Below are 20576 nucleotides of genomic sequence, written 5' to 3'. Positions count from 1 at the left end.
GAATGACATTTCAGTGGTAAAAAAAAAATGGTGTAACGAAATGTAAGAAGGATGAAAATAACAGGGAACTCTATCAACAATAACAACAATAGCTAAGACTCATTAGGGGCTCATGAGGTGCCAGGCATTTCCAAGCACTGAAACCACACACTTTTTGGGGTGTGTGTCAGCCGTGCTCTCCTTCTCACAGGCCCTGCAAACTTATTTGTGACGTGGGACCCTCCTCCCTAGCCACAGCTGAATATTGGATTTGGATGGAACACTGGCTGAGAAAAGACCCTCTGTTAGGTAGGGGGTAGCAATCAAATTCTTTTTCTTGAAAATTTGTGCTGAGTGATATGTGGGCTAAAGGAGTTTGAAGCTGAGTCATGTTAATGGCAGGACATTTTTGAGCGATGGGGACAGCTGTTGAGGTCTCAGATGCTGCACTGATGTCTGCCCTTTCTGCACCTTGTTGTTCAATGTTTCCTTGGCTTAATGATTTAGGTTATCCCGCTATTCTTCCAGTAAAATCCACTCCCTTCATTTCTAAAACTAATATGGGTTGGTTTCTTTCTTTAGTTGATCATTCATTCTACAAACACAAAAAAGCTAACAATCTCTTAATCCAGGAGACTTGACTGAGGCAGTCTTTCCCATGCATTGTTTCCTGTATCTATTGCAACACTATGAGAGGGTATTACTGTTCCCATTTTACAGATGAAGCAATAAGGCTTGAACAGGTCCAATACCTTTCCTAAAATCACAGAGCAGTAAGTGACAGAGCAAGATTGCAGTCCTGGCCTGTGTGACTCTGAACCGCTAGATGTGGCTGCAGGAATGGCAGCAGGAGGACTGCTGTGGAGATGAAGATAAGAAGACGGACAAACATTTTGATACCATTAGGTAAACCGGAAACGACACTGATGACAGTGGGGGGGCAAAAACCAGATTTCATTCTGTTTCTGCACAAGATACAGTAAAAGCTCTTCATTCTTACATTTCAACAATTGTTGGCAGACAGATACTTATGCTAACACAGAATGTCTGTCTGATTAAAACTTTTTCTCTTCCCATTGACAGAGCTGACAGTTTTTAAAGAATGACAGGATACATTTTTTTTTAGCAACATAAAAAATGGAGTTTTAACAATACATAGTCAGAGATGACATAGTTGGCTGTCACAGGCTTGCAGTTAGGCAGGTACGTTTCTTGTCATTCTTGAAAATTCCCCCTCATTTTTGCATGCCTAGAGAAGCTGAAGGTGGTTTGACATAAGCAAGGTCGTGAATCTTGAATTCCAAGGTGTTTACCTGGGGAGGGGCTAGTGGAGAGAAAGGAATCGGGGCTAATGGATTAACATATGATTTGAAGAGGGTAATCAATAAAACATAAAGCTTATGATTAAAAAACACTCAGGGGGCCTCCTGGTGGCACAGTGGTTAAGTGCTCATGTTCTGCCTTGGGGCCAGGGTTCGCTGGTTCCGATCCAGGGTGCGGACATGGCACCACTTAGCAAGCCATGCTGTGGTAGGCGTCCCACATACAACGCAGAGCAAGATGGGCATGGATGTCAGCTCAGGGCCAGCCTTCCTCAGCAAAAAGAAGAGGATTGGCGGTAGATGTTAGCTCAGGGCTAATCTTCCTCAAAAAAAAAAAAAAAAAACACACTCAGAATTCACCCTATAAAGCATCTTTGCTGTAAGAGAAAGAAGTAGTGGAGTAACTCATTTGCTTCAATTGAAGTTGGATTGTTTTCAATCTTTTAGAAAATAATATGCCTTGAGACACCAGTGGTAAATTTGAGCTCTGTTTCACCTACTTCAAATGACACAACTTGGAGGCATCATTAATGTGCACACCAGGCACAATTTTGTTACTTGGTGATTATGTAAACAATGTTTTGAAATTCAAGCATCAGAAATTTTAACGTGTTTTATAAAAGGAGGGAAAAATAAAATTTTCTTGGAAAAACGGGAGTTTTTCTTTTCTCTGTAGATATTAATAGTTTAAGTCAACAATAAATTGATACACTAAAAAATTTAGTTCTGGGAGCGCGGAAGCTGCGCTGCGCGTGGGAAAGGAAGATGGGCTGGGCCACATTCTCTTCCCGCGGAGATGACTTTTCATGTGCCAATTAAAGTCCTAACACGACGCTGAGGGCCACATCGTGAATGTGACAAAAACTCCGGCGAGCTGTATCGTGAGACTAATGAGGCCAACAGGACCTGCCAGATTTCCAACATCCCGGTCCCCTACGGAGTCGTGGAGCGGCACAGCTGGAGTAGGTGAACATCCATGGCAGCGAGATCTGCTTTCTGATCTTGCCTGACGTGCTGAAGAACGCACCCATGATAAAAAGCATGAAAAAAAAAAAAAAAAAAGTGGCCCCGAGAAGAAGAGGATGTGGAATGGGACAAGGAAACAACTTCCAGAAGCAGAGATAAATTTATCTGTTACACAGAACTTTGCCCTCCTTCTTTCTTTTAGATTATCTTGCTTAAGAACGGGGGAGTGCATGCTTATGTATACATCCTAGATTTTCTTTTGACATCTTTCTCTTTAGATCAGGAGAAATGTTAAACTAAATAAATATGGTGGGGTTTTCTTTCTTTTTGAGAAAAAAAGTAGTGCTAATCTAGAGGCAATTGGCATTTGGAAATGTCTGGAGACATTTTTGGTCGTCACAATTTTGGAGGTGCTACTGATACCTAGTGGACAGAGGTCAGGGATGCTGCTAAACATCCTACAATCCACAGGTCAGTCCCCCACAACAAAGAATTATTTAGCCAAAATGTCAATAGTGCCAAGTCTGAGAATCCCTGCTCTAGCCCAACAAATCTAGCTAGCAGAGAATTTCAGTGAAAAAAAATTGAATTCCTTTCTTAAAGGAAAAAACTCATGATTTTGCCTCTTCTTTTTCTTTCTAAAGTAGTGGCTTTGATTAAAACTAATTTTAAGACAGGGTGAGATGAGATTGGGGAGGGACACACATGTCAAGATGAGGGGTTGGGATGCTCTGGGACACCACACAGCATTTTGTAAGTAGCAGTGTGATAAGACCTCTATTCTAGAAAACTAACTCTAGGGGTAATTCAGTGGTCAGGTGATCTCCAAAGATCTCATCTGAGAGACTCCCCTTTCAGTCCTCATGATCCCTGCCCCATTATCCCTCAGCTAGAATACTTCCATAGCCTCCCCTCTGACGTCCTAGCTCCTGGCAGTTACCCTTTCAAAGTCATCTTAATTTCTGAAGAATATTTTCACTGGATATAGAATTCTGAGTTAACAATATTTTTGTTTTCTTTCAGCACTTTAAAGACATATTTCTAAAATCATCTGGACTCAGGTTGTTTCCACATCTTGGCTATTGTAAACAATGCTGCAACGAACATGGGGGTGCGGATGTTTCTTCAAGATGTTGATTTCATTTCCTTCAGATATATATCCGGAAGTGGAATTACTGGGTCATATGGTAGTTCTATTTTTAATTTTTTGAGGAACCTCCATACTGTTTTCCACAGTGGCCACCCCAGTGTACATTCCCACCAACAGTGCACAAGAGTAGCCTTTGCTCCACCTCCTCCCCAGCATTTGTTACCTCTTATCTTCTTAATAATGGCCATTCTCACAGGTGTGAAATGATATCTTGTTGTGGTTTTGACTTGTGTTTCCCTGATGGTTAATGATGTTGAGCGCCTTTCCATGTCCTTGTTGGTCATTTGTATGTCTTCTTTGGAAAAATGTCTATTCGAGTTCTCTGCCCATTTTTTATTTGGATTGTTTGGTTTTTTGCTATTGAGTTCCTTATATTTTTTGGATATTAACCCCTTATCAGAAAGATGATTTCAAATATTTTCTTCCATTCCCTAGTTTGCCTTTTCATTTTGTTGATCATTTCTTTTGTTGAGCAGAAGCTTTTTAGTTTGATGTATTTCTGCTTACTGATTTTTGCTTTTGTTGCTTGTGCTTTTGGTGTCATATCCAAAAAAATCATTGCCAAGACCAATGTTAAGGAGCTTTTGTCCTGTGTTTTATTCTAGGAGTTTTATGATTTCAGGTCTTACCTTTAAGTGCATTTCAAGTCAATTTCAAGTTAACTTTTTCGAGTAGTGTAAGACGAGTCCAATGTCATTCTTTTGCATGTGAATATTCAGTTTTCCCAACACTATTTATTGAAGAGACTATCCTTTCTCCTTTGAGTACTCTTTCTCCCTTGTCAAATATTAGTTGACCAAAAATTTATTTCTTAATGTGGGTCTTGTTTAGAAAAGTGTGAAAGCCAGTGGTCATGTGAAGGAGATTCTTTAAAATATATATATATATTAAATTTGGAAAAAAAAGCAAAACAGAGTACAGGACGTTCTTTCAATGTCATACTAAAGCAATGTTTAAGAGGCCCAACCATTTCCTAGAAGGACTTTCTGGGATGATGCAAATGTTCTATATATGAGCTGGCCAATATATTAGCCACTAGCTACATGTGACAATCGAATACTTGAAATGTGGCTAGTGTGAGTGAGGGACTGAATTTTTAACTTTACTTAATTTTATTTAGTTAAAATTTAAATGTAAATGGCCAAAACTAGAGGAATCTATGGCCTTTAGAAAAGAAAATTTCAAAGATTATGGTTTTGCTGCCTTGTAGAACATTAACCAGTTTGTATCTAACCTAGCAATCTTATTCTAACATTGTTTTCTTAAAATGCCTATAAATACCCAATTCCTCAAAATTCTCTTTAAACCAGCTTTAGTGTTTTACTGGCTCCCTCAATGAGGTAGGTAAAAGCTCTGAAACGTGTCCATTCATGTCAAAGAAAATCATATTTTTAACTTTTTGAAAATCATGTCAACAAAACAATGAGATAAGTACAGCATGAAAGGTATGTAGGGGAATCAGGAACTGATTTTCTCTCCACCTAAGCTCTGCCTAGGGTAAGTGTGGAGACTGGAAAAACTCCATTGACTTGTCCTAGAAGGTAATTTCTGAGCTGAGTCTCAGTACCCGAAATAGGCTTTCATGAGGCAAATGAAATGAGAGTAATTTCCCAAGTAAAAGGAACTGCTCATGGTGGTTCACAAGCCTTGTAAGCAGTTCACGTATGCTGGTGTGTGTGCGGGGGTGGGGGGAGGAGGGTTGCCTGAGTCAGGGTGGAAATGACAGGTGAAACTGGACAGGGAGGGTGGCAGCATGGTGTAGTGGAAAGGAACACTGGCTTCAGTTAGGAGTCGCGGGTTTGCATCCTAACTCTATCTTGTTGGATAACTTAGAAGTGGTTAATTCGGCTCCTTGAGGCTGGTTCCACAATTGTAAATTGGGAGTGTTAGCATGGGGTGTTCGTATTAAATTAGATAACCACATAAATCACATTGTACGTTGTCTGGAGCTATAGATGCTTAATAAATTACACCTATTATTACTAATGAGAGAATGGTCAACAATTTCAAGTGATGCTAAGTTTAGATAAAGATAAAGAGTGGAAAACAAGTTGTAATTGGATTTCCTAATTAGGAAGTTATTGGCGACTCCAGCAAGAGCAGCTGCAAAGGAGAAGGGGCAGAATGTGTCGAGAAAAGGAAGTGAAGAAGAGGATAAGTCCTTTCAGAAAGCTTGAAGGGAATGGGAGAGAGGGGGTTCAATTCAACAATTATAACATGAGAGCTTTTTTTTAGACTGAGGAGACTCAAATATTTTTGTATCCGGAGGGGAGGGAAAGAATGAAAAAGGCCAAAGATAATGAAGAGGGGATGGTTTAGAATAGGATTCACGGCAAGAGAGACAGAGGGGAAAGACATTGGGGACACAGAGTAGTTAATACACGAAGAAAATGGAGTGGAGGGAAATGTAAAGTCCCTTATTCCCACTTCTAATGAGAGTGGGTCTGATGTGGAGGAAGTTGCAGGAGAAGGGAAAGTTTCATGCACAGTTTGCATCCCAGAAAGTTTCTGACAGCCAAAGTCCACAGCAGATTCTTCCAGGCTAAATGGACCACGTACAAACAATTTCAAAATAAAGCAGGAAGGAACTTCCAAACCCATACCTTAACAGGGAGGAAGTGGGGGCCTGGAGAAGACGGGATGTCAAAGTATAGTCTTCGGAACATAAGCACTGGGTCACAAAGGCCTAAACAACTGCCGAAATCAAGGACAAATACTATGGTACATAAACTTGGGTTAACTTGCATTTTAGAGAGAGAATTAAGAAAACCAAAACAATTGCAAGCCCCGCCTCAAGACCTGCCAATCATCCCCTCCCGGTCTCTTGATTGGTCAGTGCCATACAAATACTCTGGATTTAACGCTTATTTTAACATTGATTGGCATGATAAAGAATCTATCTCTGCCCAGTGATTGGCTGGCCTGTCTAGGCTCTGGCCAATCCTGAAAGGGGCGGGCTGGTTAAGCGTCAGATTTCCCTGAGCCACCTTCCTTGGATGTACTAGTCAGCCTAGTGACTGGCTCCTTTTCTCCCTTCTCTCCGGCCCTACACAGTGTCTGATGGAGCTTTCTTACCAGACTCTCAAATTCACCCATCAGGCGCGGGAAGCGGTAAGGAAAACATATACAAAAAAGAACTGTACGTACCAGGAACTCCTCTCCCCTTGTTGCCGCAGGCCAATGCGAGTGTCTCCGGTTGCTATGGCGACGGTCTGCTGGCCAAGTGGCGCAAGCGCAGTGAGTGCTCCTAAAGCCCCAGTGGCAAAGTCCGGGGGTTGGGCTTGAGGCTGTGATGGGGCTAGGATGGGTCCGCCTCAGAGGCGGGTTTGGGAGTGACTATGGGTTTGATGAAACGGACGGCAGGGTCGGCTTGTAACTGAGGAAATGGAGTGTTGAGAAGGAGGTATTATTAGACAGGCTGTCTTGATGGGTTTGGGGAGTGGTCAAAATGAAGATCGTTGAAAAGCACGACAGCTCTTACCCTGGAGTTGGGATACTGGGTTCTGGTCCTGATTCGCCACTACCAGGGCGGAGAGACCTTAGAAATGTAATTCCTCTCGAGCTTCAGTTCCCACTTTTGAGAGCAAGGTAATTGGACTGTAATCCTTTTCGCACGAAGATTGCATGGACTTCACAATACATATAGTGGTTTCCTGCTGTCAGTATCATCTGCTAAGTGGCCAGCAATACTTTCCACAACAGCGAACAGGAATGGAGGACATCCTGTATGCCAGGAACTGGGGAAATAAAAATAATGCTTGGAGGAGGATAAAGAAAGATTAAAAAAAAAATACTGATATCTGGGCCTCATCTCCAGAGATTTTGATTTACTGGTTTGGGATGGATCCTGTGCATCGATATTTTTAAAAACTCAGCAGGTGATTGTAATGTGTAGCCAAGGTTATGAAACACTGCTCTAGTGTCTCCTGCCTTTAAAGAAACTAATAATACAAAAAAGTAACCCTCTGTTTGGCCTCATATCCCCCTCTACCTACCCACCTCTCTCTTTTTCTCTACAACTTCTGGAAAGCGTTGGCTATACTTGTTGCTACTTCTTCACTCTGGATTGTGCTTAAACCCATTCCAATCTGAACCTGAACTATTTTTATCACAATCTTTAGAGTTGATTTTTAGTAAGGCATATTCCTGGACCTCACCAAGACTTACTGAATCAGAACACTCTGGGATGGGGTCTTGAACATTACATTGCAAGCACACACTCCAGGTTTGAAAACCACTACCCTAAACAGTCTCATACATTTTCATGACTTCCACTGCCAACTGCTCCCCCAAACTGACTCTAGATAGGACTTCTGGGCTGAGCCACAAACCCATGTGGTGTCCTAGAACATGGTATTCAGAGAGGACAATGAATCAACTGATTACTTGACAAATCTAGTGGGGTACCTCAAGTATCTGCATCTTAATTTGTTCAATACCTATCTTTTAACCTTCCTCTCTGAAACCAGTACCTTCCCGTCTTCCTCCATCTGGGAATGTGAAACCACCATCCACTCAATTGCTCAAATCAGAATTCTGGGAGTCATTCTTAGCTCTTTCTTCTTCCTAGTCCTTCCGCCCGTCCTCTACATAAGAAAGACATCAGCAAATCTTATTGATTCTATTTCTATAATTGGTCTTTAATCATCCATATCTCCGCAGCCTCAATTATGATCCAACCCACCATAATCTCTTACCTGAAAACTTCCATAGCCTTGTAACTATTCTCCCTGTTGTTTTTTGTCTCCCTCCAAGCCATTCTTCATCTAATGATCAGAGTGATCTTCTTAACAATATGTCACTCCAAGGCTGGGATCCTTTTTTTCCGTTTCCATTACACTTGGAATAAAACCCCCAAACCTTGACAATGACCTACAGAGCATTGCAATGATGTGACCCAACTTCCACATCCAGCCTCTTCTTTTCCACTCTCCGCTTTGCCTCCCACTGCTCCAGGCACATCTCTCTGGTCTGACTTGTCTCTGAACTCCATATCGTCTGTACTATACAAGTTAGTATTTAATTGTGATTAATGTGTATTATTATCTGTTTCCTGCATATACCATAGCCTCTCAAACAGAATTCATGTAAGTTGAAAGCAGAGGCCCAGTTTTATTTTTTGTTTTATTCCCTAAATTGCTCTGTGAGTGATATACTCATTGATGGCTTGATCTTTTGGAATCTAAGTGCAAGGAATTGTCCTAATTAGGGGTCTGGAGAAGGAAACAAGGCAGAGGTGGGTGTGGTGATCCAGAGAATGGATGTAAAGAGGATTGTGTGTCCACAAGGAATTTTGACCATCTACATCATCTACTGTATTAGGATTTCCAGAAGGCTTCCTTTTTAGTTGGTTGATTGTTATTGTTTCAAATTAATTATTTAGTTTTTCAAATTGACTTTTATTTTTAACACAGTAATATCAGCACATAGTTTAAATTTTTTCTTTTTTTTTGAGGAAGATTAGCCCTGAGCTAACATCTGCTGCCAATCCTCCTCTTTTTGCTGAAGAAGACTGGCCCTGAGCTAACATCTGTGCCCATCTTCCTCTACTTTATATGTGGGATGCCTGCCACAGCATGGCTTGCCAAGTGGTGCCATGTCCGCACCTGGGATCTGAACTGCCGATCCCCAGGCCACCAAAGTGAACATGCACACTTAACTGCTGTGCCACAGGGCCGGCCCCTAGTTTAAAAATTTCAATGGTTCTACAAAATGAATAAAAAAAAATCTCCTGCTTCACCTCACTCTGTCCTCAAGTACTGCCCCCCAGGAGCAATCACTTTCATCTCTTTTAGCAGCTTCTTCAAAATAACAAGTTTATACTTTTGAATTTTGATTTTTCATTTTCAGATGTAATCTACTCACTTCTATGGAAAATGAGCATTTGGCTTTCTTCTACCTATCTCACTCCTTCCCCTTCTTCTGCCGTCAGCTCATACTTCCATTCTTTCATTCCCCCAAGATACTTCTATCATAATATTTGGTTAAATAAATATTCAGCATTTATATAAATCTGACCATGTAAATATTATTCACAGCTGAGCCATATGGCAGACTATGGTTATATTTTATTTCTTATTTAACTTTTGGGACAGGACTCAGTCCTATCTTACTAATGCCTTCTTTCGCTTAGTTTTCTATATATTTGACACCACTTCCTTTCTAAACTTTCTGACAGGACTATAAAACTCCTCTCCATATGGTGAAGCACACCAGGAAATTTCTCAGTTCCATTTTTTTTTTTTTTCTTAAAGACCTCCTTTCTGGACCTCTTTCTTCTTCCTGCTGTGTGGACTGTTTGCTCTCTGGGCTTGCTATGCAGCTGTCTTCCTGGGAAATCCCTTCTTCCCCTCTTCCGTGTATCAGAAACCCTGTTTCCTTGATCCCGTGTCTTTCTGGTTCTTGTCCTATATCCCCGTTTTAGTGAAACACATCAACTGATAGCTACCTGAAAAAAGGTACATGGGAGGTAAAGTTTTTGAAACAATGTATATATACAACTCTCTCTTCTCTCAACTTGTTGATAGTTTGGGATTAATATTCTAGGTTGGAATTGATTTCATCTCAGTTGAGAAGGCATTGCTCCATTATCTTTTAGCTTCCAATGTGACTGTGACAGGCTAATGCCATTTTTTCTCTTTTTCTCTGAAAGTTTTTAGCAAATTTTCTTTTTAACATCCCTGGGTTCTGAATTTTCATGAAGATATTGAGTGTTTTTCATTCAACTGCTGGTATACAGTTATGAGCCATTTAGATCAGGAAATTCATACCCTCAATTCTGTAAAATACTCTTGCATTATTTCTTTAGATAATTTTGTCTCTTTTTTTTGTATTTTTTCTTTTCTTTTTTTTCTGGAAGTTCTATTCATTGGACTTTTGACTTCCAAATGGAGCCTCTAATTGTATTATTTTGTTTTCTATTTTACATAATTTAATCTTCTTATTTTCCTTATCCAGAGATCTCCTCAACTTTTTAACCCATTTTATTGAATTTTCAATTTCTACTGTCATATTTTTATTTCCAGGTCCTTTCTCATTGTCTCCACATTCCTTTTTCACAGCATCCTGTTCTTGCAAAATGCCATGGCTGCTTTCATCTCCCTAAGGTGGTTTTATTTTTGTCTGTTTGCTTTTAGGGTTTTTTTTCTTCTTTTGCTCCTAGCATTATGTCTGTTTCCCCTCAAGTTCCCTTGGGCTCTGTCTTTCATGTAGGTGGTTTGCCTTAAAAGTCTGGTGAACCTTGGCTTGGGTGAGACGTCTGAAAGCTGATTAGAATTTGTGTGTTTTAGAAAAGACTGTCTAATAAAGAGGGGTTTCTCTGTAGAATGATCAGGTAGCCAGGAGCCTTTTCATTGGTGATCTCCAAATGTCAGTATCTGTATGTCTTTGCTCTGAGGTCTTCAATTTCTTTACCCTCCTACATGGAATGAAGGCCAAATAAGCCTGATTGCCACCATTTTGGAGTTGAACAGGAAAGACAGTGGGGTGGGGTGGGGGGAGTGCTTTTCCTTACTGTTCAATGTATGGATTATACTTAATTACTCTTTCCTTAATTATTTGAGTACTTAATTACTCTTTCCTTCAGCAAGCCCTTGTGTCCTAAAGTCCAAAGGTTCTCTGGTTGAGTTTCTTCTAAGAGTGAATGTCCAGCCTTCTGCCAGGGTTGGGGACGGATTGTCACCTGATTGGGGTGAGGGAGGGAATCTGTCATACTGTGTTTGGCCTGTTCCTCACTTTTTGCTTCTGCCCTTAGAAGTGTCTGGTGACTCTGGAAGTACCTGGTGCCCTCAGTTCCTGTAACTTTCTGGGGCTCTGTTATACATATCTGCTTCTTGTTGACTACTTTCTCTATGGGTGTTGTCAGTTTTCTTTGATTTTGGTTCTTTGCTTTTGGCTTTCTTTGCTTTCCTAGGTCAGTTGGCATTTATCCATTTGCTTTCCACCTGTCAATTTTATTGTCATATCCGTCTATTGTCATCTCCTCTTCTAGAGTCTTTGTTTTTGATAGATCATAGCATTTTTATTCCTTTACCATCATTTAATATGGTTTTGAGAGGGAGCAGAGATAAACGGTCTCAAGAACACTTTTTATTTTACTGATATTTATTGAGTGCCTACGGAGTACAAAGAATCATACTAGTTGCTTCTGAAGGGAGTGGTTTCAGAGAAGTGACTATAAAAAAACTAATATATGGTTCAAGTCTAAAAGATAACTTTATTTTTTTGTTGACTTCAAGTTATGCATTTGTCATCCATATGTTTATGTGTTCGAATTTAGTTTTAAATTTGGTTATTCCTTTGGCTATGATAGGAGCTGGTGGCTGAGCATAAGAATGGGAGTTAGACACTTTTGAATTCATGTCTTGGTTTTTATTCAATGCTGAGATAAATATGCATTTATTCATCAACTCATACTGTAAACACTTACTTACTGCCTACTCTGTGTACAACATAGTGCTGGGGCTTTGAGATATCCATAAATGGGAGCGTTGACTGCTGATTATCCTTAGAAAATGCCTCTTCTCTTGGTTTTCGTGATACTATTGTTTCCTAGTGTTCCGCTCTCCTTCTTGGCCTTCTTGATGAGCTTCCCTTTCTCTGCCCCTTAAATTCTTGTTCTTTAGGATCTGAATTTGATCTTCTTGAGAAGCCTGCTTCCCAAACTTGATAAAAAAGTGCCCCTCCTTGATGTAGTAAGTAGATATCACCACACCACCTTTATCCCAGGAAATTATAATTGAATTTTTCCTTGTTAGTTCCTTCCTCCTACCCCAGTAGACTATAAGCTCCTTGAGGGCAAGGATTCTAACAAGTTTCTTTCCTGACTAGTAAACTGGTCATGCTTTTGTAGTGCACCTCAGTCTTTAATGTATATACTAAACACCTGGGATGTTGTGAAAATTCAAATTCTGATCCAGTAGTTCTGGAATGGGGTGTGTGTCGTAAGCTCCCGTGAACTACTGATGCTGCTGGTGATCTTTGGATAGCAAAGATCTGGGAATGCAGAATTTTCTCCTATTCCATTTTAAATTTAGTGTTTAATTAAAATAAGACTACATCTAATCTGCAAACCTCTGCCACTTTTTTTTTTTCAATTTGAATGTAAGATCCTCTCAAACGTGCTAAGGGCAAAGAAGCTCTGAAGAGCAACTGCTTCAGTGTTTTTAATTTGACACAAGTGAAAACAAAGAAACAAGCAGTAATTGGTATCAGTGCACAAGTGTGGTTTTTGGAAAGCCATAATTGAGGCACACATTCATGTCTATACACAAAATCATCCTGAAATGATGTTACTTTTATTTATTCTCATATGTCATTATATGTACTTTTCAAAAGTTGTGACTTTGCCTATGTGAGAATTTCATATTAAAGAATATCTGCTATAAGTGTTAGCTAATTAATGAGTGGTTGATTAGGTTTTTAAATGAATGTTGTTAAATGCCTTAGCTTTTATTAATTGCATGGGCCCCTAAAATAACAGAGTAATTGAAAATTTAATTACATCAATGTTTTTCTTCAAGGAACTAAGGCTTATTAAACTTTAAATGTTCAAACATTTAAGCGTCTATTGAAATACCAATAGCTATAAACAATATGCAGTTCTAAATACTAATTAAACAAACTCTAAATCACCACAAAGCTAAGCTGAATTTTAAGTAACTCTTCTGTTTTAGGTGCTCTGGTCTGCTCTCACATAAGGAAGATTAACCACTTCACTGCTGACCACTGCTGTGGCCTTGTGGGCATCTTTTGAAATGCTGTGGCTGCTATTGAACCACATTTTTCCCATACCTGGGCCAAGAGAGGGAGACTGATCAGACAAGCTGGAACACTTTGCTATTGTCACATTGCTGCTCTTGGGCTCTCTTCTTTTTGTTTTTCTTAACCACTAACTGAGAATATAAGTCTATACAGATGTGAATTTGTATACTTGATGTTTTGCGTTAAAAACATCCTTTCTTTCTTTTGTAAAACTAACATTTGTTAGGTTTTATTTTTAAATACAAAAAGTACATATCTCCCAGATAAATTTTGTAAACATTAAAAAAATTGATATATGGGGCCGGCCCCGTCACCAGGTGGTTAAGTTCGCATGCTCCACTTTGGCGGCCTGGGGTTTTGTTGGTTCAGATCCTGGGCACAGACATGGCATCACTCATCAAGCCATGCTGCGACAGTATCCCACATAGCAGAGCCAGAAGGACCCACAACTAGAATATACAACTATATACTGGGGGGCTTTGGGGAGAAGAAGAAGAAGAAAAAAGAATGGGGGGAGATCTAAACCAAAAACAAATTCAGGGAATGGGTATAAAAATAAGAAAAAAATTGATATAGATTTCTGCTTTCAAGTGTGATGGAATAACTAGTACGAGACTAACCTTTTAGTTGCTATATGCAACTAGAGAGCTGGACTGAATCTGTGAATAACCTGTTTGCAGACATTGGACAATGTGATCATGAGAGAAGACCCTCTGCCTCGAACCAGTAAGTGGTTCTGGCATGTGAGGGAGTATCTATGCAGAACACAGCAGTTTTGCTGAGATGAGACAGAGAGTAGAGTTTGGGAAGACTCAGGTGGTTAGAACTGGGAGAGAAGAGGACCAGAGAGGAGGCATCTATGCAAACAAATTGCTCCATAATTCTGAGTTTGGGGCTGAACACCAAGCTGTGCATACACAGAGTAAAAATGTATAAACCTGAGGAAAGACCAATTCCCAGGGAACTAGAAACTTAACAACTACTGGTGCTCACATCACATTGAGAGACATTTGAGTCCCAGACAACCTGAATGGAGAAATCCTGTGGAACAGCAGAGCAGTTAGTAGACAGTTCAGGAAGGCTGTGCTTTGAGACTAAGCTAAATTGGCCCTAGGATAGAGGCCACTTTCAACACCTCTTTCCCAACAAAGCTTAGAACAAGCCCTGATAGGATCAGACTCACCTGCAAATATCCACCTGACTATCTGCCAAAATAAAACTCAACATGCTTAAAAGAAGACAATACAATCCAGACATTCACAAAGACTGACATCCAATAAAAAATTACCAGTTGTTGTAGTAGGAAACAGGAGAATGTGACAAAACCAGGATAAAAATCAGTCAACAGAAATAGATCCAGAAATAGAAGAGAAGAAACAATTAGCAGGCAAGGAATAAAAATAAAAATAGCTATTATAAATATGCTCAAGGATTTAAGAAAAATATGATTGTAAAGAGGAGAAAAACAGAAGATGTAAGAAGAATACAATGGAATTTATAGAGTTGAAAAATACTGTATTTTCATTGGAAAAATTCACTGGATAGGCCTAACGAGTAGATTAGACACCACAGAAGAAAAGGTTAGTGAATTGAAGAAATCACACTAGAAACTATCTAAACTGAAGCACACAAAAAAAGTCTGAAGGAAAAAATGAACAAAGCTCAGTGACCTGAAGGACAATATCAAATAGTCTAACATACGTACAATTCATGTCCCAGAGTGGAGGTGGGGAGGAGAAAAAATATGAAGAAATAATGGCCAAGATTTTTCCCATAGATCCAAGAAACTCAAAAACTTCCAAGCAGGACGCACGTTTGTTGGCTTTGACAAAGCAAGCTGCTGTGTAATGCACCACCCTCTGGAGAGAGCCAGGTGACAAGAAACTGAAGGAAGCTTCCAGCCAACAGCCAATAAGAATCTGAGGCCTGCAGTCCTACAATTCAAAAAGAACTGAATTCTGCCAACAACCAAAGGGGTAGAAAGAACGTTTTGGGGTGATAGAAACATTCTAAATCCTGATTGGAGTGTTGATTAGATGTGTGCGTATGTTTGTCAAAACTCATGGAACTGGACACTTAAAATGGAGCTGGCCCTGTGGCCGAGTGGTTAAGTTCATGCGCTCTACTTCAGCTGCCCAGGGTTTTGCCAGTTCAGATGCTAGGCATAGACCTAGCACAAGCCACGCTGCAGCAGTGTCCCACAGAGCAAAGCCAGAAGGAACTACAACTAGAATATACAGCTGTGTACTGGGAGCCTCTGGGGAGAAGAACGAAAAAAAAAAAGAAGATTGGCAACGCTGTTAGCTCAGGTGCCAATCTTTAAAAAAAATAATAATAAATAAATAAATAAAATAAAATAAAATGGGGGCCAGCCTCGTGGCTGAGTGGTTAAGTTCCCACTGTCTGCTTTGGTGGCCCAGGGTTTTGCTGGTTTGGATCCTGGGCGCAGACACGGCACCACTCATCAGGCCGTGCTGAGGTGGCATCCCACATAGCACAGCCAGAGGCACCCACAACTAGAATATACAACTCGGTACTAGGGGGCTTTGGGGAAAGAAGAAGAAGAAAAAATAATAAAATAAAATAAAATAAAATGGATGTATTTATTTTATTTAAATGATACCTTAATAAATGACTTCAAAAATGGTATAAAAATTCAAGCAGTATTTAACAGAAAGGTGTACAATGAAAAGTAAATGCCTTCTTCCCTACTCTCTGCACCCTGCCCATCTCCAGTTTCTCACCCTATGAGAAACTATCATCAGTATTTCTTGTATATCTATTTAGAAATATATTTACATGTCCTAACTGCATATATATTTATGTATATATTTTCTAACAGAAAAGATCATTTTCTCCATTCTGTATTTCGCCTCTCACTTTATTACATGTCTTGAAAGTCTTTCCATACACTTTCATTCAACAAATATTTATGGAGTGCCTGAGTTAGGTACAGTAAGTACTGGAGATATAGTGGTGAAAAATGACACTGCTTCTGCCTTCATGGTGCTTACATTCTAGTAGGGAAGACAGCTAACAAGTAAACATACAGACCCAAGGAGTGGAATTGCTGGGACAGAGAATAGCCATAAGTCAACTTTAGTAGGTAATGCGAAACAATTTCCTACAGCGGACATATCAGTTTATATCGCCCTTGCTGTGCGTGAGGGTTCTCCCTGCGCCACATCCTCATCAACACTTGGTATTGTCAATCAGTATCTTTAATATTGTATTTCCTTGATTACAAACAAGGTCAAGTACCTTTTTGTTTGTTTATTAGCCATTTGGGGATCTCATTTTGCAAAGCGTCTATTTCTCTTGTCCATTTTTCTATTGGGTTAGTTTATCTTTTTTATTGATTTGTTGGAGTTCACTATTTGCATACTAGCCCTTTTAAGTGTTGATATTTGCAACATACGAATAAGTTCTCCCAATCTGTGCTAGGTCTTTTCTCTCTCTTTATGGCATCTTTTTGAACACAAATTCATAATTTTTTTTTTCAGATATTCTTCATTTGAGGCCATAGTGATTTTTTTTTTTTTAAGATTGGCACCTGGGCTAACAGCTGTTGCCAATCTTTTTTGTTTCTGCTTTATCTCCCCAACCCCCACCCCCCCCCCCAGGTACATAGTTGTATATCGTAGTTGCAGGTCCTTCTAGTTGTGGGATGTGGGACACTGCCTCAACGTGGCCTGACGAGCAGTGCCATGTCCGCGCCCAGGATCCGAACCCTGGGCCACCGCAGCGGAGCGTGCGAACTTAACCACTCGGCCACAGAGCCGGCCCCCACAAATGCATAATTTTAATAAAGGTCACTTTATTTATTTTTTCCTTTACAGTTAATTTGTTTTGTGCCCTCAGAAAGTCTTTCCCTATTCTAAACTCATGAAGATACTCTCTTATATTATCTTCTAAAAATCTTATTGTGTTGTTTTCACATTTAGATTTACAATCTGTGTGAAACTGATTTGTGCATGGGTGTGGGAACGTGTATGTTTGTGTAAGGGATGAGGTAGGACATACAATTTTTCCAAAAACATTTATTGAAAAGATGTCCTTTCGCACACTGTCCATGTGTATGCAGAATTGTTTCTGGGCTCTCAAGTCTGTTCCACTGGTCTATTTGTCTATGTCCTATGACAATACTGCACTGTCTTAATAACTGTGGTTGTATAATAAGTCTTGAGATCCATTAAAGCAAAGACTTCTACTTGTTTCTTTTCGTCAAATGGTCCCTATTATTGACAACATGTATTTACATATTTTAGAATCAACTTGTCAAATTCCACAAAGATTGCTGGATTTTGATTGGGATGGCATTGAATCTGAAGATAAATTTGAGGAAAATTGACAATTTAAAAACAATGAGTCTTCCAATCAATGTATATAGTATCCCTTTTTATTTTGACTTCTTTAATATTTTTTAGTAGCAATTTAGATTTTTCCGAATAAAGATTTTGTCCTTATTTTATTAGTCATAGTTTCAGTCTCTTGATGCCATTATGTTTTCACATCACTGTAAATGGTTTCTTTTTTTTTAAGCTTCATTTTGTGTTTATTACTGATATGTAGAAATACAATTGGTTTTTGTATATTGATCTTATTTGAGCAACATAACTAAATTTGTTTATTCATTTTAATAATTATTTGTGGATTCTTTTGCTTTCTTTACATACACAATCATCTTATCCATGAATAATGACAGAGTTAATTCTTTCTTTTCAATTCTTATGCCATTTATTTTTTTTCTTGCCTGAGTTACTGGTTAGGATCTCCAATAGGATATTGAATAGAAGTGGGGATGAGAGGCATGATCGTCTTTTTCCCAATCTCAAAGGGAAAGCTTTTAACATTTCCCCCTCCAGTATGATGTTTACTGTAGGTTTTTTGGTGGATATATTTTTGTCAAGTTAAAGCAATTCTCCTATTCCTCGTCTGCCCAGAGTTTTTCGTTTTTTGTTTTTTTAATCAAGGAAAGGATGTTGAGTTTTATCACTCTCCTACATTTATTGAAGTGATCATATGATTTCTTTATTTTGTAATGTGGTACATTAACTAAATTGCTTGATTCGCTAATATTAAAACAAACTTGCCTTATTCCTGGGATACACTGATGTTGGATATTACATATTGCTGATTCAATTTGGTAATATTTTGCTGAGGATTTTTACATCTATATTAATGAGTGAGATTAGCCTATTATTTTCCTCTTTTGGATGAGCTTGTCAGGTTTTGGTATGAGAGATATGCTGTCCTCATAAAATGAATTAGGAAATGTACCTTCTTTTTCTATTCTGTAGAAAAAATTATGAAGATTGGCATTGTGTTTTCCTTGAATGTTTGGTAGAATTTGCCTTAAAAAATCTGAGGATGGATTTCCCATGGAAAGTTGGTTTTGGTTTTATTTTTTTAAAGATTCAAATTCTTTTCAACAAGACTATTGATACTTTTAAATTTCTTTTCGGTGTCGTTTTGGTATATTGTGTTTTCTCTTGGAATTTGTCCCCCTCCTCTACATTTTCACATTTATTGGCATAATTGTTCGTAATATCCTGTTATTTTTATATAAATATATACAGGATCTGTAACCATCTTCCCTTTTTATTCTTGACATTGGTTATTTGTGCCTTCTCTCCTTTTTTTCCTTCATCAGTCTCACCAAAGGTTTATCAATTTTGTTATTCTTTCAAAGAACCAACTTTTGTTTTGCTGATCCTGTCTACTGTAAGTTTGGTTTCTATTTCACTACTTTGACATTCTTAAAATTATTTTCTTCTGCTTTTCTTGGGTTTATTTTATTATTCTTTTTTCTAATTTCTTAAGATGGTTGTTTAATTCATCAATATTTTCCTTTTTTCTCTTCTAACAGATGCATTTAAGGATTTAAGTTCCCCTCTAATCACTACTTTGCCTGCTTCGCACATGTTTTAATATGTATCATTTTCATTTTCATTCAATTCTGAATATTTTCTAATTTCTGCTGGGATTTTACTCTAACCCATAAGTATTTAGAAGTGTATTATTTGCATACAGGATGTCTGCTGATGTCTTTTTGACATTGTTTTCTAGTTTAATTGCATTGTGTTCATACAACAATATTCTGAATGATTTCAATCCTTTGACATTTGTTGAGAATTGTTTTATGGCTCAGTGAATGGTTAAGTTTGTTAATTGTGTTGTTCAAATCTTTTATATCCTAGAGTTTTTTTTATCTTGTTCTATCAATTACTGAGGAACCATGTAAAAATCTCTCATTGTGACTGTATTTTTTGCCTATTTCTCCTTTTGATTTTGTCAATTTTTGCTTTATTTGTTTTGATGCCATGTTATTAGGTATATAGAAATTTAGGATTGTTATCTTCAATTAAGTTGTGTGTTTGATGTGAGAAGGGGTTAATTTACAGGTTTTTTTCCTAGTTGATTATTCAGTTGCTCTAGCACCTTTTTAAAAAAATTTCCAATTACATAGGCAACTTTGTAAAAAATCAAATTACCACATATTTCTAAGTCTATATCTGAATTCTCTGTTCTGTTCCATTGATAGCTTTATTTATCCCCATGCCAATAGCAAACTATGTTAATTATTGTGGCTTTATATTAAGCCTTGAAAACTAGTAGTATAAAATCCTCTGACTTAGCTCTTTTTCAATGGTGTCTTGAGTATTCTAAATTTCCACATAGATTTTAGAATCAGATTTTCAGTTTATCCAAAAAGGCCTGCTGAGCTTTTCATGAGATTGCATTGAATCTATAGATCAATTTTCAGGAGAATTAATATCTTAACAATATTTATTTTTCCAATCCATAAACATTTACTTTCTTGAATTTCTCTTAGCAATACTTTGCAATTTTTAGCATAGAGGTTGTATTAGTTTTCTAGGACTGCCATAGCAAAATATCACAGACTGGATGGCTTAAAAACCAGAAATTTATTTTCTCACAGTTTTGGAGACTAGAAGTCCAAGATCAAAGTATTGGCAGGTTTGGTTTCTCCTGAGGCCTCTCTCCTTGGCTTGCAAACGGCTACCTTCTAGCTGTGTCCTCACATGGTCTTTCCTATATTGGAGAGCAGCCCTGGCATCTCTTTGCATGTCCAAATTTCCTCATCTTATAAGGACACCAGTCAGATTGGAATAGGGCCCACCCTAACGGCCTCATTTTACGTTAATCACCTCCTAAAAGTGCTATCTTCAAATACAGTCACATTCTGAGGTATTCAGGATTAGGACTTCAATGTATGAATTTGGGGAGGGGGAAAAATTTCAGCCCACAAAAGGAGTCTTAAACATCTTTCACTAATTTGTTCCTATTTGATTTTTACATATAGTAAATGGAATTGGTTAAAATAGTTTTTCTAAAGTCTGTGTCTAGTAGTTCTAATATCTTGAGTCCCAGGA

At 38.5% G+C, this 20576-nt stretch overlaps 1 protein-coding gene across 2 annotated transcripts in view; it reads left to right on the top strand.

Annotated features, from left to right (window-relative positions):
- The first annotated feature begins 6427 nt into the window (after window positions 1-6427).
- The window catches only part of KATNAL2 (katanin catalytic subunit A1 like 2), a 78894-nt gene continuing 64745 nt past the window's right edge, over window positions 6428-20576 (top strand). For both annotated transcript variants that reach the window (XM_046672056.1, XM_046672057.1), the window contains exon 1: window positions 6428-6528. In XM_046672056.1, the coding sequence (XP_046528012.1) occupies window positions 6478-6528 (51 nt within the window). In that variant the 5' untranslated portion in view covers window positions 6428-6477. The remainder of the gene's footprint in view (window positions 6529-20576) is intronic.

Source organism: Equus quagga, chromosome 9 (assembly GCF_021613505.1).
Source record: "Equus quagga isolate Etosha38 chromosome 9, UCLA_HA_Equagga_1.0, whole genome shotgun sequence".
Taxonomy (NCBI): Eukaryota; Metazoa; Chordata; class Mammalia; order Perissodactyla; family Equidae; genus Equus; species Equus quagga.
Note: the sequence above shows the minus strand (reverse complement) of the source record. Positions and strands in the feature narration are given on the sequence as shown.